This window comes from Amyelois transitella, chromosome Z, assembly GCF_032362555.1.
Source record: "Amyelois transitella isolate CPQ chromosome Z, ilAmyTran1.1, whole genome shotgun sequence".
Taxonomy (NCBI): domain Eukaryota; kingdom Metazoa; phylum Arthropoda; class Insecta; order Lepidoptera; family Pyralidae; genus Amyelois; species Amyelois transitella.
In genome coordinates this window covers 6,321,149-6,340,860 of record NC_083535.1, presented here as the reverse complement: position 1 = coordinate 6,340,860, position 19,712 = coordinate 6,321,149, and the positions used below count along the sequence as shown (strand labels likewise).

At 33.9% G+C, this 19,712-nt stretch overlaps 2 protein-coding genes across 4 annotated transcripts; one reads left to right on the top strand and one right to left on the bottom strand.

The window, feature by feature from the left end:
* Positions 1-540: 540 nt before the first annotated feature.
* LOC106133849 (vesicle-associated membrane protein-associated protein B/C) lies at positions 541-14,371 on the bottom strand. Of its 3 annotated transcripts, none has more exons than XM_013333690.2 (8): positions 14,177-14,371; positions 12,205-12,369; positions 12,027-12,130; positions 11,868-11,948; positions 11,063-11,134; positions 10,691-10,768; positions 8,857-8,967; positions 541-6,309 (listed from the first exon to the last, which is right to left on the bottom strand). In XM_013333690.2, exons 1-8 carry the CDS (start codon positions 14,226-14,228, stop codon positions 6,145-6,147), a joined length of 828 nt encoding a protein of 275 aa, XP_013189144.1. In that variant the 5' UTR covers positions 14,229-14,371; the 3' UTR covers positions 541-6,144. The 3 variants fall into 3 exon arrangements, with proteins under 3 accessions (XP_013189144.1, XP_013189146.1, XP_013189147.1); XM_013333692.2 differs by having other exon boundaries at positions 12,205-12,357; XM_013333693.2 differs by lacking the exon at positions 10,691-10,768.
* Positions 14,372-15,028: 657 nt separating this feature from the next.
* LOC106133841 (pyruvate dehydrogenase [acetyl-transferring]-phosphatase 1, mitochondrial) lies at positions 15,029-19,417 on the top strand. Its single transcript, XM_013333682.2, has 4 exons — positions 15,029-15,423; positions 15,634-15,772; positions 17,508-17,674; positions 18,187-19,417. Exons 1-4 carry the CDS (start codon positions 15,208-15,210, stop codon positions 19,168-19,170), a joined length of 1,506 nt encoding a protein of 501 aa, XP_013189136.1. The 5' UTR covers positions 15,029-15,207; the 3' UTR covers positions 19,171-19,417.
* Positions 19,418-19,712: the final 295 nt, after the last annotated feature.

The following is a 19,712-nucleotide window of genomic DNA, read 5'->3' as shown; positions in this document are numbered from 1 at the left end:
TTACAATAAAAATGATAAGAGCGATCAGATTAATATCCTGCCAAGGCACGATTCAGATCTTCACTTTTACGGTGATGGAAATCATTGTAAGAAAACCTGCACGTCCCAGCGTCTGTTGCTTGCTTATAAAAAATAATTGTCTTCTCACTCTTTACATATATCCTTAAAATTTTGACAGTGAACTAAGGGCGTAAAAAGAGGACAAAATGTCATAATGATATCATTTTATAGAGATTTGGTTTACCTTTGAAATTGAACTGAGGGCATTTATGAGGCAAAGCGCTATAAAATCCTCTATGGACTGACTTTCCATAGGGAGGGTGTAGATAGAGGTCAAACCGCCAGAATATCGTTCCTAAAGAAAATTTGTTCTCTCACTCTCGGCTAGCTATAAAATCCTCCACGGACTCCCCCAGGAGATGACAGGAAAATTAAAAGGACCAAAGATAATTTTTAATAAAAATTTGTCTCAAACCTAGTCAATATGAAGTTAATTGTAAAGTCAAATTTTTTCATGCACTTTCCATAAAAGCAGGTAAGTAGTCATAAATTAAGTCTTTTATTTCAGAAAACGATACAATATAGCATAGTTTAATATAACAACAATACCGTAAGGGAATTTTAATTTAAATGGTTCTCTATTGTTAATAAAAAAAGCTACCAATACGCAAATGTCATTAATTACATCAATACAATATCCTCCTTCAAAATAAGATTATACAAGATGACGAAAAGCAGTAATTATTTATAATACAATCATGACAATACATAAGGATTATGGATGATTCTTATTCGATAAAAACCAAGATTATTAATGACATAACGGTTGGTAACAATCCCGATAATGCTACAAACTTGGTTACAATTTAGGGACGCGAGATAAAATTTTCGACTGAGGCGAGAGCAAGTACACACAACACCCTTGAAGAAAGCACGTCTTTACTGCCACATAATGAATGTACCTACATTTAGGCAATGGCTGCGAGATAAACATAGACGATTTTTAAGGAACTAACACGAAAGGTTTACAATGAGTTATTTGTAAATTCCTGGACCTTTTCAACATGATACGAAATATATTGCAATTTAACCTTATCGGTATTTAGTTCCACCTCTTTGATAACATAATATATTGCAGCAAGCAAGGAAAATATTTATTATTTAAACCAAAAAGTCTGATACATAGTTACTATTTACACATCCTTCAATCTCAAAATAAATTGTCCCAGGGCATGGCGATTTTGAATTTAGTAAATCTAATTTGTAAAAAAAATCCATAAATCTTAAAAAGTGTATACGGGATTGTACAAAGGAACTGATTAAAAAAACTGACAGCATACATTTATCTTAATAAAAAATATTTATTTATCACCAATATTAGGTAAGCTTTTATTAACGTTATTCAAATTAATGCAAAAATCGTCTATGATGCCTCTTGTATACTGTTCAAATTTATCTCGCAATCCCAGCGTGGCCAAACTAATGCAAACGGGCGGACTTTTAGAGGTATAGGAACTATGTTTTAAAAAAGTCAATAATAATTAACTACGTTACGAAACAACACCAAAAATTTATGCCACCAATCTGGTCCCGACGAGATTAAATTTGAACGTACATTTTAAACATAACATGATTCTTAAACAGTACTAGCTCCGTCGAATTATGGTTTCTCTCACCATCGTCTCTGTATATGACCCAGTGCTTAACATAGTCATCCTGGCGTTTCGGGACCAAGTGCCAATAGCGAAATGAATACACATACAATGACAGAATGTCACTAATTGTTAAAAAAAAGCAATTTTCTAGCAAGTTCACTAAAATGCTACCGGCACTCTTGGCATCACATACTGAATCGCCCTTCCGGTATAAAACATAAAAACCAAACCACCATTTTATAAAATGAAATTAAAATAACATTAGATAAAATGCAATAACTGAAATCTTTTAATTTTACCGACTCTTCTATTAAAGCTGCTACGAACCACGGATGTTAAAGCCGCTAACGAGTAATGTATGAATTGTATGACACGCGGTCTCATTAATACTTAAGTCATAAGATTGCTACAGATCGATGTTTGTGAATATAACAAGAACATGACCTTATTTACCATTAACTTCTTTGTCAGGTGTTTCTATTGGAATTTCAAAATATTCAACAACTGGTAGTCTAAAAGGAATTAACTAAAATAGCCTGGGTGTTACTATATGGGAGGTGGTAGTTTTATAACTGGCCACAACACTATAGGCAATCTTATTCGTAGATATAAGATCGAAGCTACCCGAGCTTCGAACCAACCTCAATGTTTATAAATTATTCATTCCGCTACATGTTTTATATGCATGAATTGAGTGTATAATTAATAATGTTATAAATAAGCTAGGTAAAGCCATAGCTAAATCATTCCTGTGATAAACCATGGCCTCTATGGGGCACTATTGTGTCAATCAATATTGTCAGAACAAAAGATTCGTTGTTGAACGTCGCTAATATACCAATTCGATCAAATATTAATAATGTTTCAGGAAAAGAATTAAATCGCGGCCGGCGCGATAAACTACACTCAACACGTATCACTAATTTTTAAAATGACATCAATGCAATTATGTAGAATTGGTATATTACACGAACTGTGGCGGCCAGTAAGCGGTGACGTGAAGGCACGGACAATAAGAATACGAATACCTACTTAATAAGCACTCAATACTCAAGTTTAACGAATTGCATTGAAAAAGGAAATATAATACATTTTTATGAAATTAACATATAAACGAGTTACTAAAATTTACCACTCCCTTTCCCCCATTAACATGGCAAGCGTACTTTTAAATCTGTAATTTTTTACTTAAATTGTATTGCAATATAGAGTCGTACACATAATACGAGCACTCATTTGAAACAAATATTACATTTCTTGTGTGGCTAGCTTCAATGTAACATGATGTTAAGACAAATGATTAAGCTTAATTTTTCCAAAAATCTGTTTATAAAACTGGGGCATCAATTGCTTTTGCTATAGAGAACAACGATTTTGTTACTTATTTATGAGAAATGATGAACAGTTGCACAGGTCCCGAGGTCTTAGTTTTAATTCACAAAGGTTCCTCGGTCATATAAATTACTAATCTTAGTAAGCAACCTGTCAGCCTGCTTTCCTCTCTTAGAAATTTTATCTATATTGCGTCTCGGAATATTTGTGTTAAATATCTTAAAAACAGACCAAGCACTTTTCTGTTTCATGATTTCAAATGAGTGCTCATAGATGCCAAAACGTTTAATATTAATTATAATAAGAAATTACAGATACCGATCAATAGATACAGTATTTACATTACTTAAATTTATTATACTCGTCATCTACTCAAATTATATGTTTTTGCCATCAGATTTGTGTAATTCTATAGTTAATATATTTTAAAATTTGTGAACGACATAAAAGGTTAAAGAGCATTTAGCTCTAAATTAGTTTTCATAAATTGTTATGTAATGCATTTTTGATTCGAACCTTTATACAAAGTTTTAAACATGATTATGGGTGATTTACAATAACTATAAAAATACCAAACCACTTTGATATTTGACTGCGATGTGACCTAATAACATAACGGTTTGTAAAATAACTAGTCCGTCATCTTCGTGCACTTTTATTCTAAACATAAGTGGGAAAGGAAAGAGGGAGGGAAGTGTAACAATGGACGTAGGTAGATGGGCGGGTAACGCTTACAATTTTTTTGCATTCCTGATTGCAGATATAAGACACGAAGTTGACGACCTAATACCTAATTATTACTAGAGTTAAAAAGTATTCAAGTATGTATCAGATTTGATTATTAACAGCGTTTGCACCTGACTTCGTTTGTGTTTACGACACTCGTATTAACTCGGTTAATTTCTCAAGGCCAGTTATATGATGCATGTGCATAGATATTTAAGAAGGGTTGGCATTTGATGATTTTTTAAGTAAACTTAAGTTTTTAATTTTACGTACTTAAAATAATAATTGAACGAACATATCTTGATCAAATTAAGGACGTCCTGGTGAAGGGTCAGGTCAAAAGTGCCCGAAACCGCCGAGCTTGCATGAAGAGAGTTATGAATGTGGATGAAGCAAAGGAAGTATGCAGGGATCGTGGCAAGTGGAAAGAGGTAGTCTCTGCCTACCCCTCCGGGAAAGAGGCGTGAGTTTATGTATGTATGTATGTAAATAATAATTGAGTGTGCACTATGAAATTCCCATCCGAATACTTTTCTTTAATTTTTAGTGTAATCTTAAGGCATTTACAACACGTCCAATAATTAGTCCTGAGTAATGTGTTCTAAATAAACCTTACCGATTGTCGTTTCCGCATTTTCATCTTGCTTCAATGTCAAAAACGTATGGTTCGATTTGAGATACTCATTCATAGCTTAGCATATGTATGGCATAAGCTTCTTTCTATTCCGTCAGGGCTCTTGTCAAATCAAATGTAATGTTAACATTTCAGTCTAAAAAAAACTCAGCACTCAAGGTCTGATGTGTGGTTGAACCCAAACAGCAGGAGTATATTCGACTTGGTTATTAGTGAATATAATCGATCGAACATAAGCCTGCCTTTAGGTCAAAATAAGGGCCTCCTTGTTTTCATTTAGTTAATGTATGCAAGTGTTCCCAATATCCTTAATCCAGAGCGAACGTTACGTCGTGTATCTATCTGATTTGATTTTTTTAATACGTAGGATCTCCAAAAGTTACTTCTATGCCGTAAATAGACCTTGGCGTTCCTACCAGTGGCGTCTTGAATAACTCGGTATGCTATACTTTATTTCACTTCGAAATCTAAATAAGTATTCAGGTTCATACTGGTATTTCGTATTTCTGTCCAAGGCTATTCTATACATTGTATTTCATACCAATAGAACGAGTGAAAAACTTCGAGTAGGTACTTGTACGAGTCAAATATTGGGCCTACTTCAGACTACTTCCATGGCCTAGTTATAGGCCTAGTAGTTGAATCAATCCAGATTTCCGATGGTTTAGTTTTAATCACTCCAGTTTTCCTATGGCCTAGTCTTTATCACTTCAGATGTCCCGGGATCGATTCTCAGTTGACATTTGTAATGTCAACTGAGAATCGATCCCGATCCATGTCAAAGAGTGAACATAGATTTCGCTAACAATTAACCAAATAACAATTTTCACAGATTGTATGAGGTTTTGTCTATTATTAGTGTCTGTGTCTCACGATATAAGATTAGCTATTCGCCTGATTCATATACTTTTTAACTCGAGCTTCTTATTTATACAGTAGGCAAAGTATTTGCATAATCAAATATTTTAAGTAAGGGTTAAATCAAAAATAATATACTATTTCAGTGTTGACCCCAAACATGGGGATGCTAATAATGTGCGAAAGATTGGCAAAGACAGGTTAATAATTAATTTATATTATTGCCTCCTGGTATTGTATTATTGTGAACAAGTCTTAATTGCAATTCTTAAATGTTTTACACAACGTGAAGGTAGGTAGTATTTGTTTGGTGTATTTTTCATATATTTATTGTCTGTTACTATTTCAGTGTGAAGAAATCTAAAACATTTCATAAAATGCAAAGAAATTAAATGTTTGTACATTTCACTTTTACATACATATATATCTACCATTCGGATAAATCAGTTTACATAAAAAATAACTTACTTGACGTTGATAGTATATATTGAATAAGCAAGTTTTGATATCATGTATAGTAGAGTAAGAGTAGTAGTATAAGAGTTTATATTTAAACAAAAGAAAACAAAACCTTATAAAGGATAGGATTCTTCTTTAAGGCGATGGGCTAGCAACCTGTCACTATTTGAATCTCAATTCTATCATCAAACCAAAAAGCTGAATATGGCCTATCAGTCTTTTGAAGACTGTTAGCTTTGTCTACCCCGCAAGGGATATAGACGTGACGTATATGTATGTAAAAGAAAAGCGCTTCAGAATTGAAAGAATAGAAACTTAAACGCCTTGAAACCTGACAGAGTGCAGTCAGATCATGAACACAAGTGCACGACAGAATATTTGAGTCATATCGAAACGTTAAGCCTTGTGCTGTTGGTAGGGGAGTGGTATAACAGCGGTGTGTACGAGGTGAGGGTTCACCGCGCGTGTCAGAGAGACCATTCACATGAGGAACTTTCCGATGATGATGCCTATGAAGGCCATGACTAGGGCTGTGACCATCCAAGGCATGGACGCGCCCTGGGCCGTCTTCTCGGGCTCGAACGAGTGAGTGCGGGTCACGCGCCCGTCGCCGCTTGCGCTTTGGTGCAGGCGTAACAGCTCCTCCTGAAATTTCGTTAAGTTAGTTTTTTTTATTTTTAAAAATAAGGTTACTAAGTTACTAAGCTAAACATGAATAAATGAAAATAAGGAATAAAATCGATTTATTATTCCAATAATAACCTTGAAATTACAATTTAGCATTGATCCCACACTAGGATTCCCTCTGTTGTAGAATCCAGCCCCTTACGTAAATTTTACAACAAATCAATATGTAGTCTTTGCTAATGTCCACGCAGTAAATAAAACGATGTGTGATTAATATGTCAAGGAACTTATTTTTTCCAATTCATTCACGATACTCGAAGATATAAAAACAGTTGTATTATGTTGTACAGTCGCTATAGACGCAATGGTTCACTGGTAAATAATGCTTTTAGCATTAGGGTCTGCTAATTGTGCTATGCATTAGTATTTTGTACAATAAAGTTTAAATAAATAAATAAAATAAGAATTATGCACATTCGCAAATCAGCCAATATACAAAAAGGTTCGGTCACTTAGCCATTAGTACATATTATTAATGTGAAAGTGTGTTCTTTTATCAGTCTTTCACGTCAAAAACTTAAACAATTCTCCATGAAAAAAAAATAAAGAAGGGCATAGGATACGGGAGAAAGCTATTATAATGAAATAAATCATCCTCGTTCTGTTAAATCCTTAGATGCAATGCTCTGTTGAGCGAGATAAGGGTCCGCTTTTGCATTTTCACTTCGCAGTTCATGCAAGTCAGTATAATAATAAATCATCATAATCCTTCTGGTTTTAGTTCTTAGATTGAGTTCTATGTTTAGGAGATTAGGGTCCACCTTCGACCGCGATACAGAACCAGTTCAAAAAGATTCTTTCATTTCGCAGTTCATGCAAGTCAATATAATTATAAATCATCATCATCCCTCTGCTTCTGGCAGTAGCGGGTTAAAAAAAATGTTCTTTCACTTTGAAATATATGCAAGGTTTCCTCTTTTTGTATTTAGTCCCTTATAGTTCCCTGTTCGGAATATTAGTGCACTGGCTGAAAGTGCTTATTGCCTTAGCCGTCTCGTACGACATCAACGAAAACTTGAGGCTCAATATTTATGCGCATCACACAGTAGCATTATGGCAATCGCTGCGCTGAAATTCAATGTACCTTTTTTATAAGTGGATCCTCGAATTGAGAAAGAAAAACTGATTGAACTTAATTCTTAGAAAACTGAAATATGACTCCTTATAATTTTTCAAATTCAACCCTCAGTTCAGATTCGGAAAATTATCTAAACTTGTCCTTCGGGCGAAGCCGCGGGTAACAGTTAGTTGTTAGTAGTGACGTACAAATAGTCTATACCTGTAGGCGACTGTACATTTATGTCAGTACTAACTAAATCAAAATTGCATTTTACATTCGCAGTAGCTCAAAGGTAAACTCTCTTCTCTGATTCACGACTTCACTAGAGTCAGCACGCGATTTCACTTATATTATATTATATATATATATATAAATGGTTGTCTATGTGTTATTCTGATGTGTAAGCATCACCGCTAAAGTTAAATTATTAATCGATTATATATTATGTTACGACATACAACTGGACAAGAAATATCTTATTAGCTGTGCCGACTTTGTCCGCGTGGAATAGATATTTTGGGCATCATTGAAGCCCTCAAGGATGAATAATTTTTCCCGTTTTTTTTCACATTTTCCATAATTTCTTCGCTCCTTATAGTTGCAGCGTGATGTTATACAACCTAAAGCCTTCCTCGACAAATGGTCTATTCAACACAAAAAGAATTTTTCAATCCGAAACAGTAGTTCCTGAGATTAGCGGGTTCAAACAAACAAACAAACAAACTCTTCAGCTTTATAACATTAGTATAGATAGGTATTTATTGTTTGTATTGATATAAATAAAAATGTACAGGAACAATATAAATTAAATTCGATTTTTGGCGGTCGTAATAACTTACTCATAAAACCATCTTTTGTTTTATAATAGGAAAGTCTTTTATAAACGAATGTCGGTACTTTAAGTTATTACGAAATAACAATGGTTTATCGGTATCGAGATCGTTTTTATTGTTTTTAATGTGAATATAAGAAACAATACCTAGTTCATTCACGACACCAATCACATAGACGAAGCATAAGAATAAAATTACAATCACAACAACACAGCTTTCTGGGTTCGAAATTGTCAGGTCCCCCATATTGTCAAATATATACTAGATAAATACCTATTTATTAACCCACAAATGTAATAGCATTCTAAAAGTAATTTACAGGTCCTTACATGCATCTTCCTCTGTGGTAGCTCAATAGGTGAGAGTAGTCTGATCCCAAATACCCAAGAGCGTACGCAAACGGGTTTAACGCCAGGGGCTTTTGTATGTAACGTTTAGTAAAGAATAAGTAAGTATGTATTAATTGAAGTAAACGTAACTGTTAGTTAGGAATCCATGTATAAGCAGATCATTCGCGATGCAGCATTATCGCATACCAAAACATGAATTCGCTAGTTAATATATTTACAAATAAAAAAATAAAAAAAAATATATATATAAAAATCTACTCACTTTTAACTGCAAATTCTCTTGTCTTAACTTGCTCTCTTCCTCCCTCAAAAGAATAACTTCTAACGATGCTTTTTGCAGATCGCTTTCCACGTTCTCAGATGTAGGAAGGGTCTGAAAAAAATAAAAATAAAAAATAGACATGCGTTACGCTATAATAAACACAGACGTAATTAATTGCAAATAAAAATAAAACATGCAGTAGAAAGGGAGATCCAAGGTCGTATTAGTTATGTTATGATACAATGTGCCACTCAATCTTATCAAATCCGAGAGACTTTTATTAATAAAGTCAATCCAAGTGTATAAAATTAAATTTATGTTTAAGTAATTATGGTGTCATACGAGGGCGACACTGAAAGTTTTTAGAACTGGCCATTTGTTATTTATATAATAAAAAAAATGAATTCGGATTTCAAAAATGGAACTCTTTAGCAATAATAATGAGTAAAAATTTCATTCTATTGTCATTATTTTTGCAATTTGGCGGCAAAGTGAAAATAATTCGTGCCAAAAATATGAATCTAACGCGAGAAAATTTTCGTGCAATGATTTTTTATGACTTTCGGTGTAAGTTAACTCAATAAGAAAGTTACAAAAGACTTCGATTGGCCTTTCATAATGAAGCCCCATCTCGTGCCACTGTTTACAACTGGTTCAATGAATTTAAGCGTGGTCGGTCTAATCTCACCGATGATCTGCGTGAGGGACGGCCTTCTACGGCGACGAATGAAGAAAACATCAGTGTTGTGCGGCGTATGATAGAGGCTGACAAAAGAGTTACCTATCAGCAGATTCGGACAAGTCTAGGCATTGGCATGAGCCAAATCCATTAAATCCTCCATGAACATTTGGAGGTCAGGAAGATTTGTGCCCCGGTGGATACCCCATAATTTGACTGAGGCCCAAAAACTCCGTCGTGTTAATTGGTGCCGTGATATGATTGAAAAATTTAACGGAGGTGACTCAAATGCCGTATTCGACATACATACGGCTGGATTTATTGTTATGATCCAGAAACTAAAAGGCAGTCGGCCCAGTGGGTGTTTCCGTTCGAGGAGTTGCCCACAAAAGTGAAGAGAGGTCGAAGTATGGGAAAAAAGATGGTGGCTTCGTTCTTCGGAAGGACAGGCCATTACGCAACAATTGTTTTAGAGGATCAAAAAACAGTTAATGCAGAGTGGTATACCAATATTTGTTTGCCACTTGTTTTTGAAAAAGTTCGGGAGAAACGACCTCGCAGCAGAATTCTCCTTCATCACGACAACGCCTCGGCGACATCAAATGTGGAATTACTGGGTCACCCGCCATACAGCCCCGACCTTGCACCTTGTGATTTCTATTTATTCCCCAAAATAAAAGAAAAACTTCGCGGTAAACGTTTCGTGAACGCTGAGGAAGCAGTCGCTACGTTTGAAAGGGCCGTCGAAGAGACACCTAAGGAAGAGTGGGCAAGGTGCTTCTCCCAATGGTTCCATCGGATGCAGCGATGTATTGACGTAAAGGAAACACTATTTTGAAAAGATATAATAAAACTAATATTATAGAAGAATGCTCAGTTTTTGATTTTCTAAAAACTTTCAGTTTGACCCTCGTATCACAGCGTTTTTCATTATCAATGTAAAAAATACCTGTTACAAAACCAAAAATTAAGAAGCCCGAGTGTAACCCAAATAATTATTTTGAATAATGTACCTCAAAGTGCACAAATGAATAAGGCCCGTGAGATTGAAAAATAGCTAACTGATTGACGCTCCATCAATGAAACTGACGGATATGGAAGTGAAAAATGGCAATAATTTTTATTTAAATGAAGTGAGAATACAAAATAAGGTACCGTAGATTTCCCGGATAACCCCGACGTGTGGTCATCATCTCTCCTCTTTGCCTCCTGGTTAAGACCCTCTACAGCATCCTGTAATATAATAATCAAAAACATGCCAGGCTTGGACTGATTTGATAAGCGTTGGCTTTGTTCCCTTAGGACGACCTCATACAATGACGCCAATGAGAAATGAATTTAGTTTTATGAAATTTAGAAGAAAATAGGGGCAAATAAAAAATTAATAAGCACACAAACACTACAAAATTTTCGTGCAACATAAAGCAAGAGTTCCGTGAATATCGAGTTAGTACAATGTCGTTATTACATGAACAGGAACTCTCATGAAATCGAATATGGTGTATTGTGGTGGTCTAGGTTTGTCACCTTTGTTGAGGATTCCGCGACGGCGACTCTCTTTTTGGTCACATCATTTTGGGCGGCATTGTCGCCAGCGTCCTGTAGATAATTATTATATGGAGTAATTAAATTATCTTTATGTCATAATCCATGTAACAATGTTTTCAGTATTCTATAACAACTTTTTTATTGTCTATATTAATTAAATTTTAGTTAACCTGCCTACCTGCCTACTCACAGCATTCGCATGATCCAATCTGGGCAGGTTGCCATACCAAGAATAATGGCCAGAAGACAGTGGGTTGACATTGTTCACATTCCATAAAAAATATATATATATATAAAACATAATATATATATATATATTTATTATTAAAATCTCATATATATATATTAATCTGAACAATGTATTCTCTCGTCCACATTCTATTCTAAATTTGGATATTTGTGCAGTTGATGTTGTTGAAAAAAATGCTGCAGTGCAATTTGTTACCGCTTCTGCTGCACTGACGCCTTGGAAGCGGCAGTAAACTCAGTTTTAAGTAATTTATTTGAGGTCAACCTTGTGAAACCAAATATTTTGACAATTATTAATGATGAAGTATCCTATAATAATCAATAAAAATTTTGAATTTGAATTGAGTTTCTGACTTTACCCTGACATTGATACCAGGATTTTGATTTATTGTGAAACTATAATTTGATATACCTATAGAATATAGAGGAACAAATCACTATGATTTCTTATTAGAGAATTTAAAAATCCAAACATTTCAAGGTATGGTGGTTATATGAAAGACTAATTTAAAAATAAAATTTAGGTATTACATACATTGAGATTAGTGCCACGAGGTGTTTCAAATACACATTTCAGCTTGTAATCCATGAGCTGATCTGGACTTATCTCCTTCCACTGTAAATAATCATTCATTTATAAGATTTTTAAAAAACAAAAAATTCAAATTACATGTAACACATAATAACTACATACCACTTGATCTATATTGGTTTTTCCTTCTGGTGCAATAACACTTTGCACCATGAACTTGTGTTTATTTTTCTCATTGGGGTCGACATACACTGGCTGTGGAGTAACTGAAAAAGTCAGGGACATTAGAAACATATTTTATGCATGCAAATTAAATTTATTATCCTTGATGAACACTTACTTGCTATTTCAACTTTCGAATTAGGCTCCAGCACTCCAGAATTGGGACGTACACAGTATTTCTTTGGTGCAGTAGTCTTAATCTTAAACAATACTGTGTCACTGGAGGGGTTAATGAGTCGCATGTAGGTAGTGTACCCCTGCTCGAATAATCCTGCAGAATCAACTAAAAAAATCAATAATATTGACTATACTTATAACATGAGCTCAAAGTATTAATCGTGAACACCACCGCAAAGGAAAACAAGGCTTAAAAGCAAATAAGAAAATCAGAGTTTAGGAAAATATATAAGTATTTGCCCGTAAATTTAAAGTATGAAGTTTTCTAAAAAATGAGTGTTAGGTATTCCTATGTTACCTCAGAGGGTCTTTCCTAGTGTAACTTGGAGTCAAAATTTTTGGAAACAATTTGTGTTTATTTTTTGTCTCATTAATAACCAATTAAAGACAAATGATCTAGCAGAAACTTAATCAATATCTGTCTGATAACAAAATATTTTTTATTTTACTGACATAAAATGTACAGGTACAAAGAGATAAATGTATGCCTATTACACATTTTATTAAATAGAAAAAGCTCACATTCTTTGAGGTTTGTATCCTGCCACTGCCTGTTTAAAATAATAAATTTAAATAAGTAATTTAATTTGTAAAGATAATGTTTACGTAGAAACAATGTAAAAATTTAAGCAGCATAATTATTATAATTTGTTGTAACTTCTCACTACTTGTACAATTATGATGTCAGTCATTTCCATAAATAAATAATTAAAATACGGAATCCACAATTTAAAAAAAAATAGACATGTATTTATTAAAGATAAGCCTACTTACAATTCAGAACTATTCAATTATGTCAACTAACATATAGGTAAAGCTCTACTTGGTTATAAGAGAAATAAAAAAAAATACAGAATAAATATGTAAGACTAAATAAGTATTTATGACTTATACTGACAATTAGTTGACTTATTTGTTAAACTTAAATGACATGTTAAATGAGCATTATAAATCTTTCTTCTAACAATATGAATCTGAATATGCAACACAGATATCTATTGGCAGAATAGATTTTCATGTTTATGGGCCAAAAAATAATTATAAAAAAGGTGGGAATTGGATATCAAAATGTTTGTAGTACCTTTTTTGTGAATAGGTAAGTAATATTATGCCTATGTTACACTTAAAACATAAATGAAACTGAACAACTATTTGGTTATTTGATTAGTTATTGTATTATAGCTCAACAACTAGAGCATAAATTAAAATATGCAAATGCTGCACTTGAATTAAGTAATTCAATCACTCCTAAACAAACAAAACAATATATAAAAATTAATATATTCATCAGACTATTTATGAGAAACCCTACTGTTTTTTGACAATACAAAACATCATTGGCTGTTTTGTAGCAAAAGTGGTAAATTGTATTATTCTGCCATAGACCAGCATGTAATTAAAAGTATTAAATAGAAAATAAGCTTTTGCTAACATTGTGAATCACCAAATACCGATTCTATGACATACCTACCTATCGAACAACTGTATGTTCCTAAGTATAATTCGCATGTTGATATAGGTCATTAGGTTTCCTTCTTTTGCCTACAATAACTACTGCATACTACTACTATCAAGTCTCAACATGGATTTATTTGTCTTATTGGAATTTTAGTAATAGAGGTATATTTTGATATGAAATAGCGCAAATACAAAATTTATTGTGTTGTAGGTCGTATTTTCGTCGATGTACTGTCCAAGATTAATGTTAACAATGTCACTCAGCTAAATCAGTTCATAGCAATTCTAAATAATATAAGAATACAAACAACATTTACTCAACCGCACCCTAAAAAAATTACGATATCTGGAAATAGAAACTCCATTTGTCAGCATAGTTAGCTCTCGACCTATGTCTGCTGCCCAAGTTTCCAATGCGGCGGTTGCTACTTACGTCAAAAAAATAAGGCACTTACCTTTAAACTTTAGTTCATTTTGGGGCTCTATAGTTAATACCTGGTTGGGCATTTTGTATTTTTATAATTGATGTAATATCTCGTTGGAAAAATTTGTAGATTGAGAAAAATTTAAGTTGCACGATGTCGGCCAAAGCGAACGATGAATGACGAATTCGACATGCGCATAGCGCATGCGCGTTCCTTTTCTTTCTAGGGGAGTCTATTATCGAATTGGGGTTACCAATTTGAAAAAAGACGAAATGAAACGCACAACAATTATTTAAATGTTCGAAATTGAAAATGAATTTACATTTTACAATATTTATTTGTTTCCTTGGTAGCTCATAGTACAAATTTACAATAACATAATTATATTTATTTTATTACTTTGTCTAAATCGATAAATATTTTTTTACTACACCTTGCGCGCGCACTACTGGCAGCAAAAAATTGCATTGTGCCTGGTTATACATAGGTACATCTAGAATTAGTTATTAGTATTTTAGCAACAATTATTACATTAATTTCTCTTCAAGAATATGTAACGCCTAAGTCGTTTCCTTTTTTATTTTCAATTCACGATGTATGTAAATAAATATTACAACAATGATTGAATTAAGAGAAATATAAACGCTGAGCGTAATGATTGCATGAACGAACATACGTAAAAAGCTTACTTAATTTCTCTCTTTAAATTTTTTTAGTTCTATTCCTTCCGCGAGCATAATAGAAAAAATAAGAGCAACGACAATTTAATGTCTATACTAATCGATAAACAAGACATCTTTTTTTTTTAACATATTATCGACTTTCAAGGCCTTCAATTCCGGTTAGGACTTTTAGGTTACCTGCTTGCTCTTCTATCAAAAACGTCAACTTATTTTGTCAATGGCAGTAGAACCAATAAAAATTGAAGTAACTAAGAACAAAGATTTAATTATTTCATTTCACTGATAAACTTGTCAGAAAATCAGCGAATTAAACTTATTTTTTGTTTATTTGTGATTTCATAACATGCCTTGCTATCTTATTAAAACCGTAACGTAAATATGAATTGTTCAAATATCAGTTTTATACTCAATACTTGTCTAAAATTAGATCCTGGGCTAAGACAAAAATTATTAGGTAACTGGTTTATAGACCATAAATCGGAATACCGATGTAAATACCGATCTTCATTTGTCAACTCTCGGCTTTTTCATTCATCTTGTTTAGTTTCACAGTCACAAAAAGATGGAATCACTGTTCTGCCTTCACCACAAGAAGTAAGTATAATTTCATCTTTTTTTGGAATTTCTAAAAAAAGTCTAACATGTGTTTTTGCATAAAGAATCATTCTGGTAATTCAATACTGTAAAGTTTAATTTTTTAATGTTAAGGCATAAAATAAATTTGTTGTCATAACATTTCTGAGAAATTGCATATTATATTTGTAGGAATGTTTACAGTGACTTCAATTGTAATGAATTCTGCAGGTCACACTTATTCTTCGCAAAAATGAATTCAATAAAGAATTCACAACAGGTTCTGTCAAATCATATGACTCAAACCAATTGGCTTCTAACACTCCAATTGAAGATACTCGCAGTGAAGCTCAGTGTAAGATGACACCTGGTGAGTTAACAATTTTAAAATATATTTAAATCTCTACAGTTGAAAGTGTTACTGGTTGAATTGGTGAGTGCCTGGTCAAAATGTATGATGCGCCTAAAAGGCACAGGTTCTAATCCCACTATTTGAATACTAACTGATGCTCTTACGGTGAGGGAAAACATTGTAAGAAAACCTGCACATTCAAGCAACTGGATGTGTCACCATAATCAATCCAATATAGAGTAGGTTTCCCTGCAAAGGTTGCAGAGGACAGATGAGAGTCACTTCCTGTAAAAACCTTACTCATGCTTACTCGCAAGGCTACCAGGCTTATCTTGATTGGAGAATGGTGAGGATGCCATCAACACTAAAGCCAGGAGCAAGGAGAGAATATACATATCTACATATATTTATTTGTTTACATAAATTGTTCATTGATGTATCAACAAAAAGTAGGAGACTGTTTTCTAAAACAAAAAGATACAGTTGATCAAACAATTGTAATTTTACTGTCCAAAGATTGTCCTACAACAGTGTGATACTAGCCAACCTTTTTGTTTCACTTTTAATTGTTACTAAGACAACATTTGGCTTGAAGCAGATTATATTACTGAAAATAGCAAGACATGACAAAAATTCTCTTCAAACTAGAACTACTACTAGAACCATTGCAAATCAAAAGGAAGAGTTGCAATGGTTCTAGTCTAATTTGCTATGGCTAAGAATTAAATACGACTCACATAAATCTATATTATAATAACACTTGTTGCGCCTATGCAACTACCCTATATGTATGTTATTGCGGGTTATTTTCATCTATGTACTGCAAACTCATATAAAGCTCTGTCCAGTGCAGAAGTGTAACAAACTGCATTGCAGCATTTTCTTCACTGACGTCAACTTCACAATTATCCAAACTTAAATTCAAATAGAACCAATTAGAGAACTCAATTTTTATTATTTATTATATACAAAACTTTACCGTTATTGAGTGACTGTTTGAAATACCGATAAAATGTTTCTTAATTGGTCTATTGCACCAAGAGAAAATTTCTGTGAATTGACGATGGACGGGGCATCCTATAGTCTTCAATACATATTTATATTATTATCTTAATTGAGTATAGTTTGGTTTATTACTAATAGAACTACCAGCAAAAACAAATAACAATAAGCAGTTCAGCTCTTTAAAATTGATTTGATTGATTCCTGATGTCAATATCAATTTGTCAGTGCATTTGCATTGTTCATAATTTTGTAAACAAACCGTTACCTAAACATCCTTTTCAAATGTGGGAAAAGCACACTGAATGCAGTGTGATCAGTTTTGACAATTGACAGTGGTTGTTGCATGTACATTTGACAGTAGATTAGTAAGTAAGTAATAAAAATAATGTGGATTTTTATGACTAAGTTTATTTGCAACAGCAATCGCTGTACTGCTTGTTTATTCTTTTCTACGAATCGTAGGTACAGTCTTTTTTGCCTTGTTGTTTCCTGAAACTCCTGAAGGTTGTTTCTGCGCAATTTGTTCCTGAAGGTTGTCTCAACGTAAAATTTCACCAAAATTGAATCTTTTGTTTTTAGTTGATTAGTAAAAAACTAAAATACAGATACGATGTTATTCCCCTTATTAAACAGTTGTATTTCTTTCCCTCATCTTTGCGTGTGCTCGGTAGCTCCTATGCTTCAGTGCCCGAGTACCGCTGTCCGACATTTGCAATATGGTATTTTAACTACTGAAAACAATTTTCAGGTTTACTGATGGGCGTGTACGACGGCCACGGTGGGCCGGCCTGCGCACAAGTCATATCCAAGAGGCTTCTGAACTATGTTGCTGCAGCGCTTCTGCCGGCAGATGTTCTACATAAATACATAAAAGAACAACCCAGGGAGAGCCTGTTAGACACTTTCAATGATAGAGTGAGTTTGTCTCATAATATTTAAACTTTTTGCACTTGTCTTTGATTTCGTAAGCAATAAAAGCCAGACAGTGACAGTTCAGAAAAGAGCTTTGATACTTTAAACAGACACTTAGTTTAACTTTTTATATTCAAGTGATTTCATTGAAATTTTGCCAAAATTGTCATAAACCTTAATAGGACTAAAATAAGACTCAGACTTATTTTAGTCCTTTTAAGGTTCATACTTATCTATCTAATCATGTGCCAAAATTTAGTCGAAATTCAATGTGTTATTGGAAAATGAACGTATATGTATAACAATTTACAGTTATACAGAAGTCTTGTTTTTGGGTGAGTCTTTCCTAGGAACGCAGCATGCTGCTTAAAAACCATACTTAAGATTTACCAACTGATTGAGAATAGTTTTGGCATCATCATCATTCTCCTGACGTTGTCCAGTTAGGTCCTTACCTCTCTTTTAGCTTACCTTAAGATGTACCTTTTTGATAGTTATAAATGTTCATTTTTCAGGTCGAGCTCATAGAAGACTTGAAAGTAGTTTATGAGAATAGTTTTAATAAATATTTATTGCAATTATCAGAAGAGTCGAATAAGAGAGATGTTGGTGCTTCTTTAGAACAAGGCATTATGCAGTTGGATAATGATCTGTCTATGGAGGTTTTGGAGCCATTTCTAAAAGATGGGTACCTAAATCAAAAGACTTTGTCGGTAGCTATGTCCGGCGCGGTCACTTGCGTCACACATATAGACGGTCCTCATCTGCACGTGGCTAATGTAGGAGATTGTAATGCTGTTATAGGCACTAAGACGGAAGATAACGAATGGGTCGCCAAGAAAATTACCAAAGAACACAACTCTGAGAATTATGACGAGATCAAGAGAATATGGAATGAACACCCCGAAGCCGAGAGGAAAACTGTGATAAGAAGAGATAGGCTGTTGGGTGAGCTGGCCCCGTTGCGGAGTATGGGAGATTTCCGATATAAGTGGTCCAAAAAGACGCTCAATGATGTGGCGGTCCCCATGATGGGTAAAAGAGCTATCCCGGCCAACTATGACACGCCGCCATATTTGACTGCTAAGCCTGACATCTATTATCACAGGTTGACACCCAAAGATAAGTTCCTAATTATAGCCTCGGACGGCCTGTGGGATATGATGACGCCGTTGCAGTCTGTCAAGTTGGTGGGAGAGCACATGAAAGGAAAAGTGTTCTTCAATCCTCTCAAATTGCCAAGGAAGAACATTCAGTTGGGGGACATTAACGAATTGTTGATTCATAGGAAGGAAAGTTTGAAGAGTAAACCGAAGGACCGTAATGCGGCCACGCATTTGATAAGGCATGCCATAGGAGGGACTGAGTATGGTGTGGACCACGCTCGACTAGCACATCTTCTGAGTCTATCTCCCGACGTATCTCGAATGTTCCGCGATGATATGACGGTCACGGTGGTGTATTTCGATTCTGAGTTCCTTCGACAATGTCCCGCGTAAATCGCACCAATTTAATACCAAATTTCGAACTGCAGTGCCTTGCGTTTTTCCGCAATATCAGCCTATTACTAGCGCGGTAAATTAATGTTGTGTAGTGCTTATTTATTTATGAAATATTAAACTTAGTCATATTGGTGTATATATTTATTTCTATGTTAGTAGATTACTACTTTCAATGATAAAAACAATTACTGTGAAATCTTTTTCGATGGTGTGTAAATAAATAGTTGAACATAATTATACTCAACTGGGGTTTTTATTGCACCAATTCGGTTTTAACCATTTATACGTGCTCAGCCTTAAATGATGGGAAAAAGTATCTACTTATTAAATGAAATACATCATAATTTCAACTTCGTTTATTAGTAATCATCATTTATTATTAAAAGTGAATATTATAATAACTAGTAAAGTAGGCGAATAATAATTACTATGTACAGATAGAGAGATCTAGATTTGAAAAACATTTATCATAGTTTACGGAGAAATTACATTTTAGCAGCGAACTCAATACTGTACTTTCTTGATTTATCTTTCTGGCT

What these genes read in the sequence shown, in the direction of transcription:
- LOC106133849 (XM_013333690.2), bottom strand. Translation starts at nt 14,228, where the DNA reads ATGCCCAACCAGGTATTAACTATAGAGCCCCAAAATGAACTAAAGTTT. An exon ending in AAATGAACTAAAGTTTAAAG is followed by an intron (nt 12,370 to 14,176) that starts GTAAGTGCCTTA and finishes TGATTTTTTTAG; the next exon opens with TTGATTCTGCAGGATTATTC. An exon ending in CTCGTGGCACTAATCTCAAT is followed by an intron (nt 11,135 to 11,867) that starts GTATGTAATACC and finishes AATTATCTACAG; the next exon opens with GACGCTGGCGACAATGCCGC.
- LOC106133841 (XM_013333682.2), top strand. Translation starts at nt 15,208, where the DNA reads ATGAATTGTTCAAATATCAGTTTTATACTCAATACTTGTCTAAAATTA. An exon ending in TTCTGCCTTCACCACAAGAA is followed by an intron (nt 15,424 to 15,633) that starts GTAAGTATAATT and finishes TGAATTCTGCAG; the next exon opens with GTCACACTTATTCTTCGCAA. An exon ending in TCAGTGTAAGATGACACCTG is followed by an intron (nt 15,773 to 17,507) that starts GTGAGTTAACAA and finishes AACAATTTTCAG; the next exon opens with GTTTACTGATGGGCGTGTAC.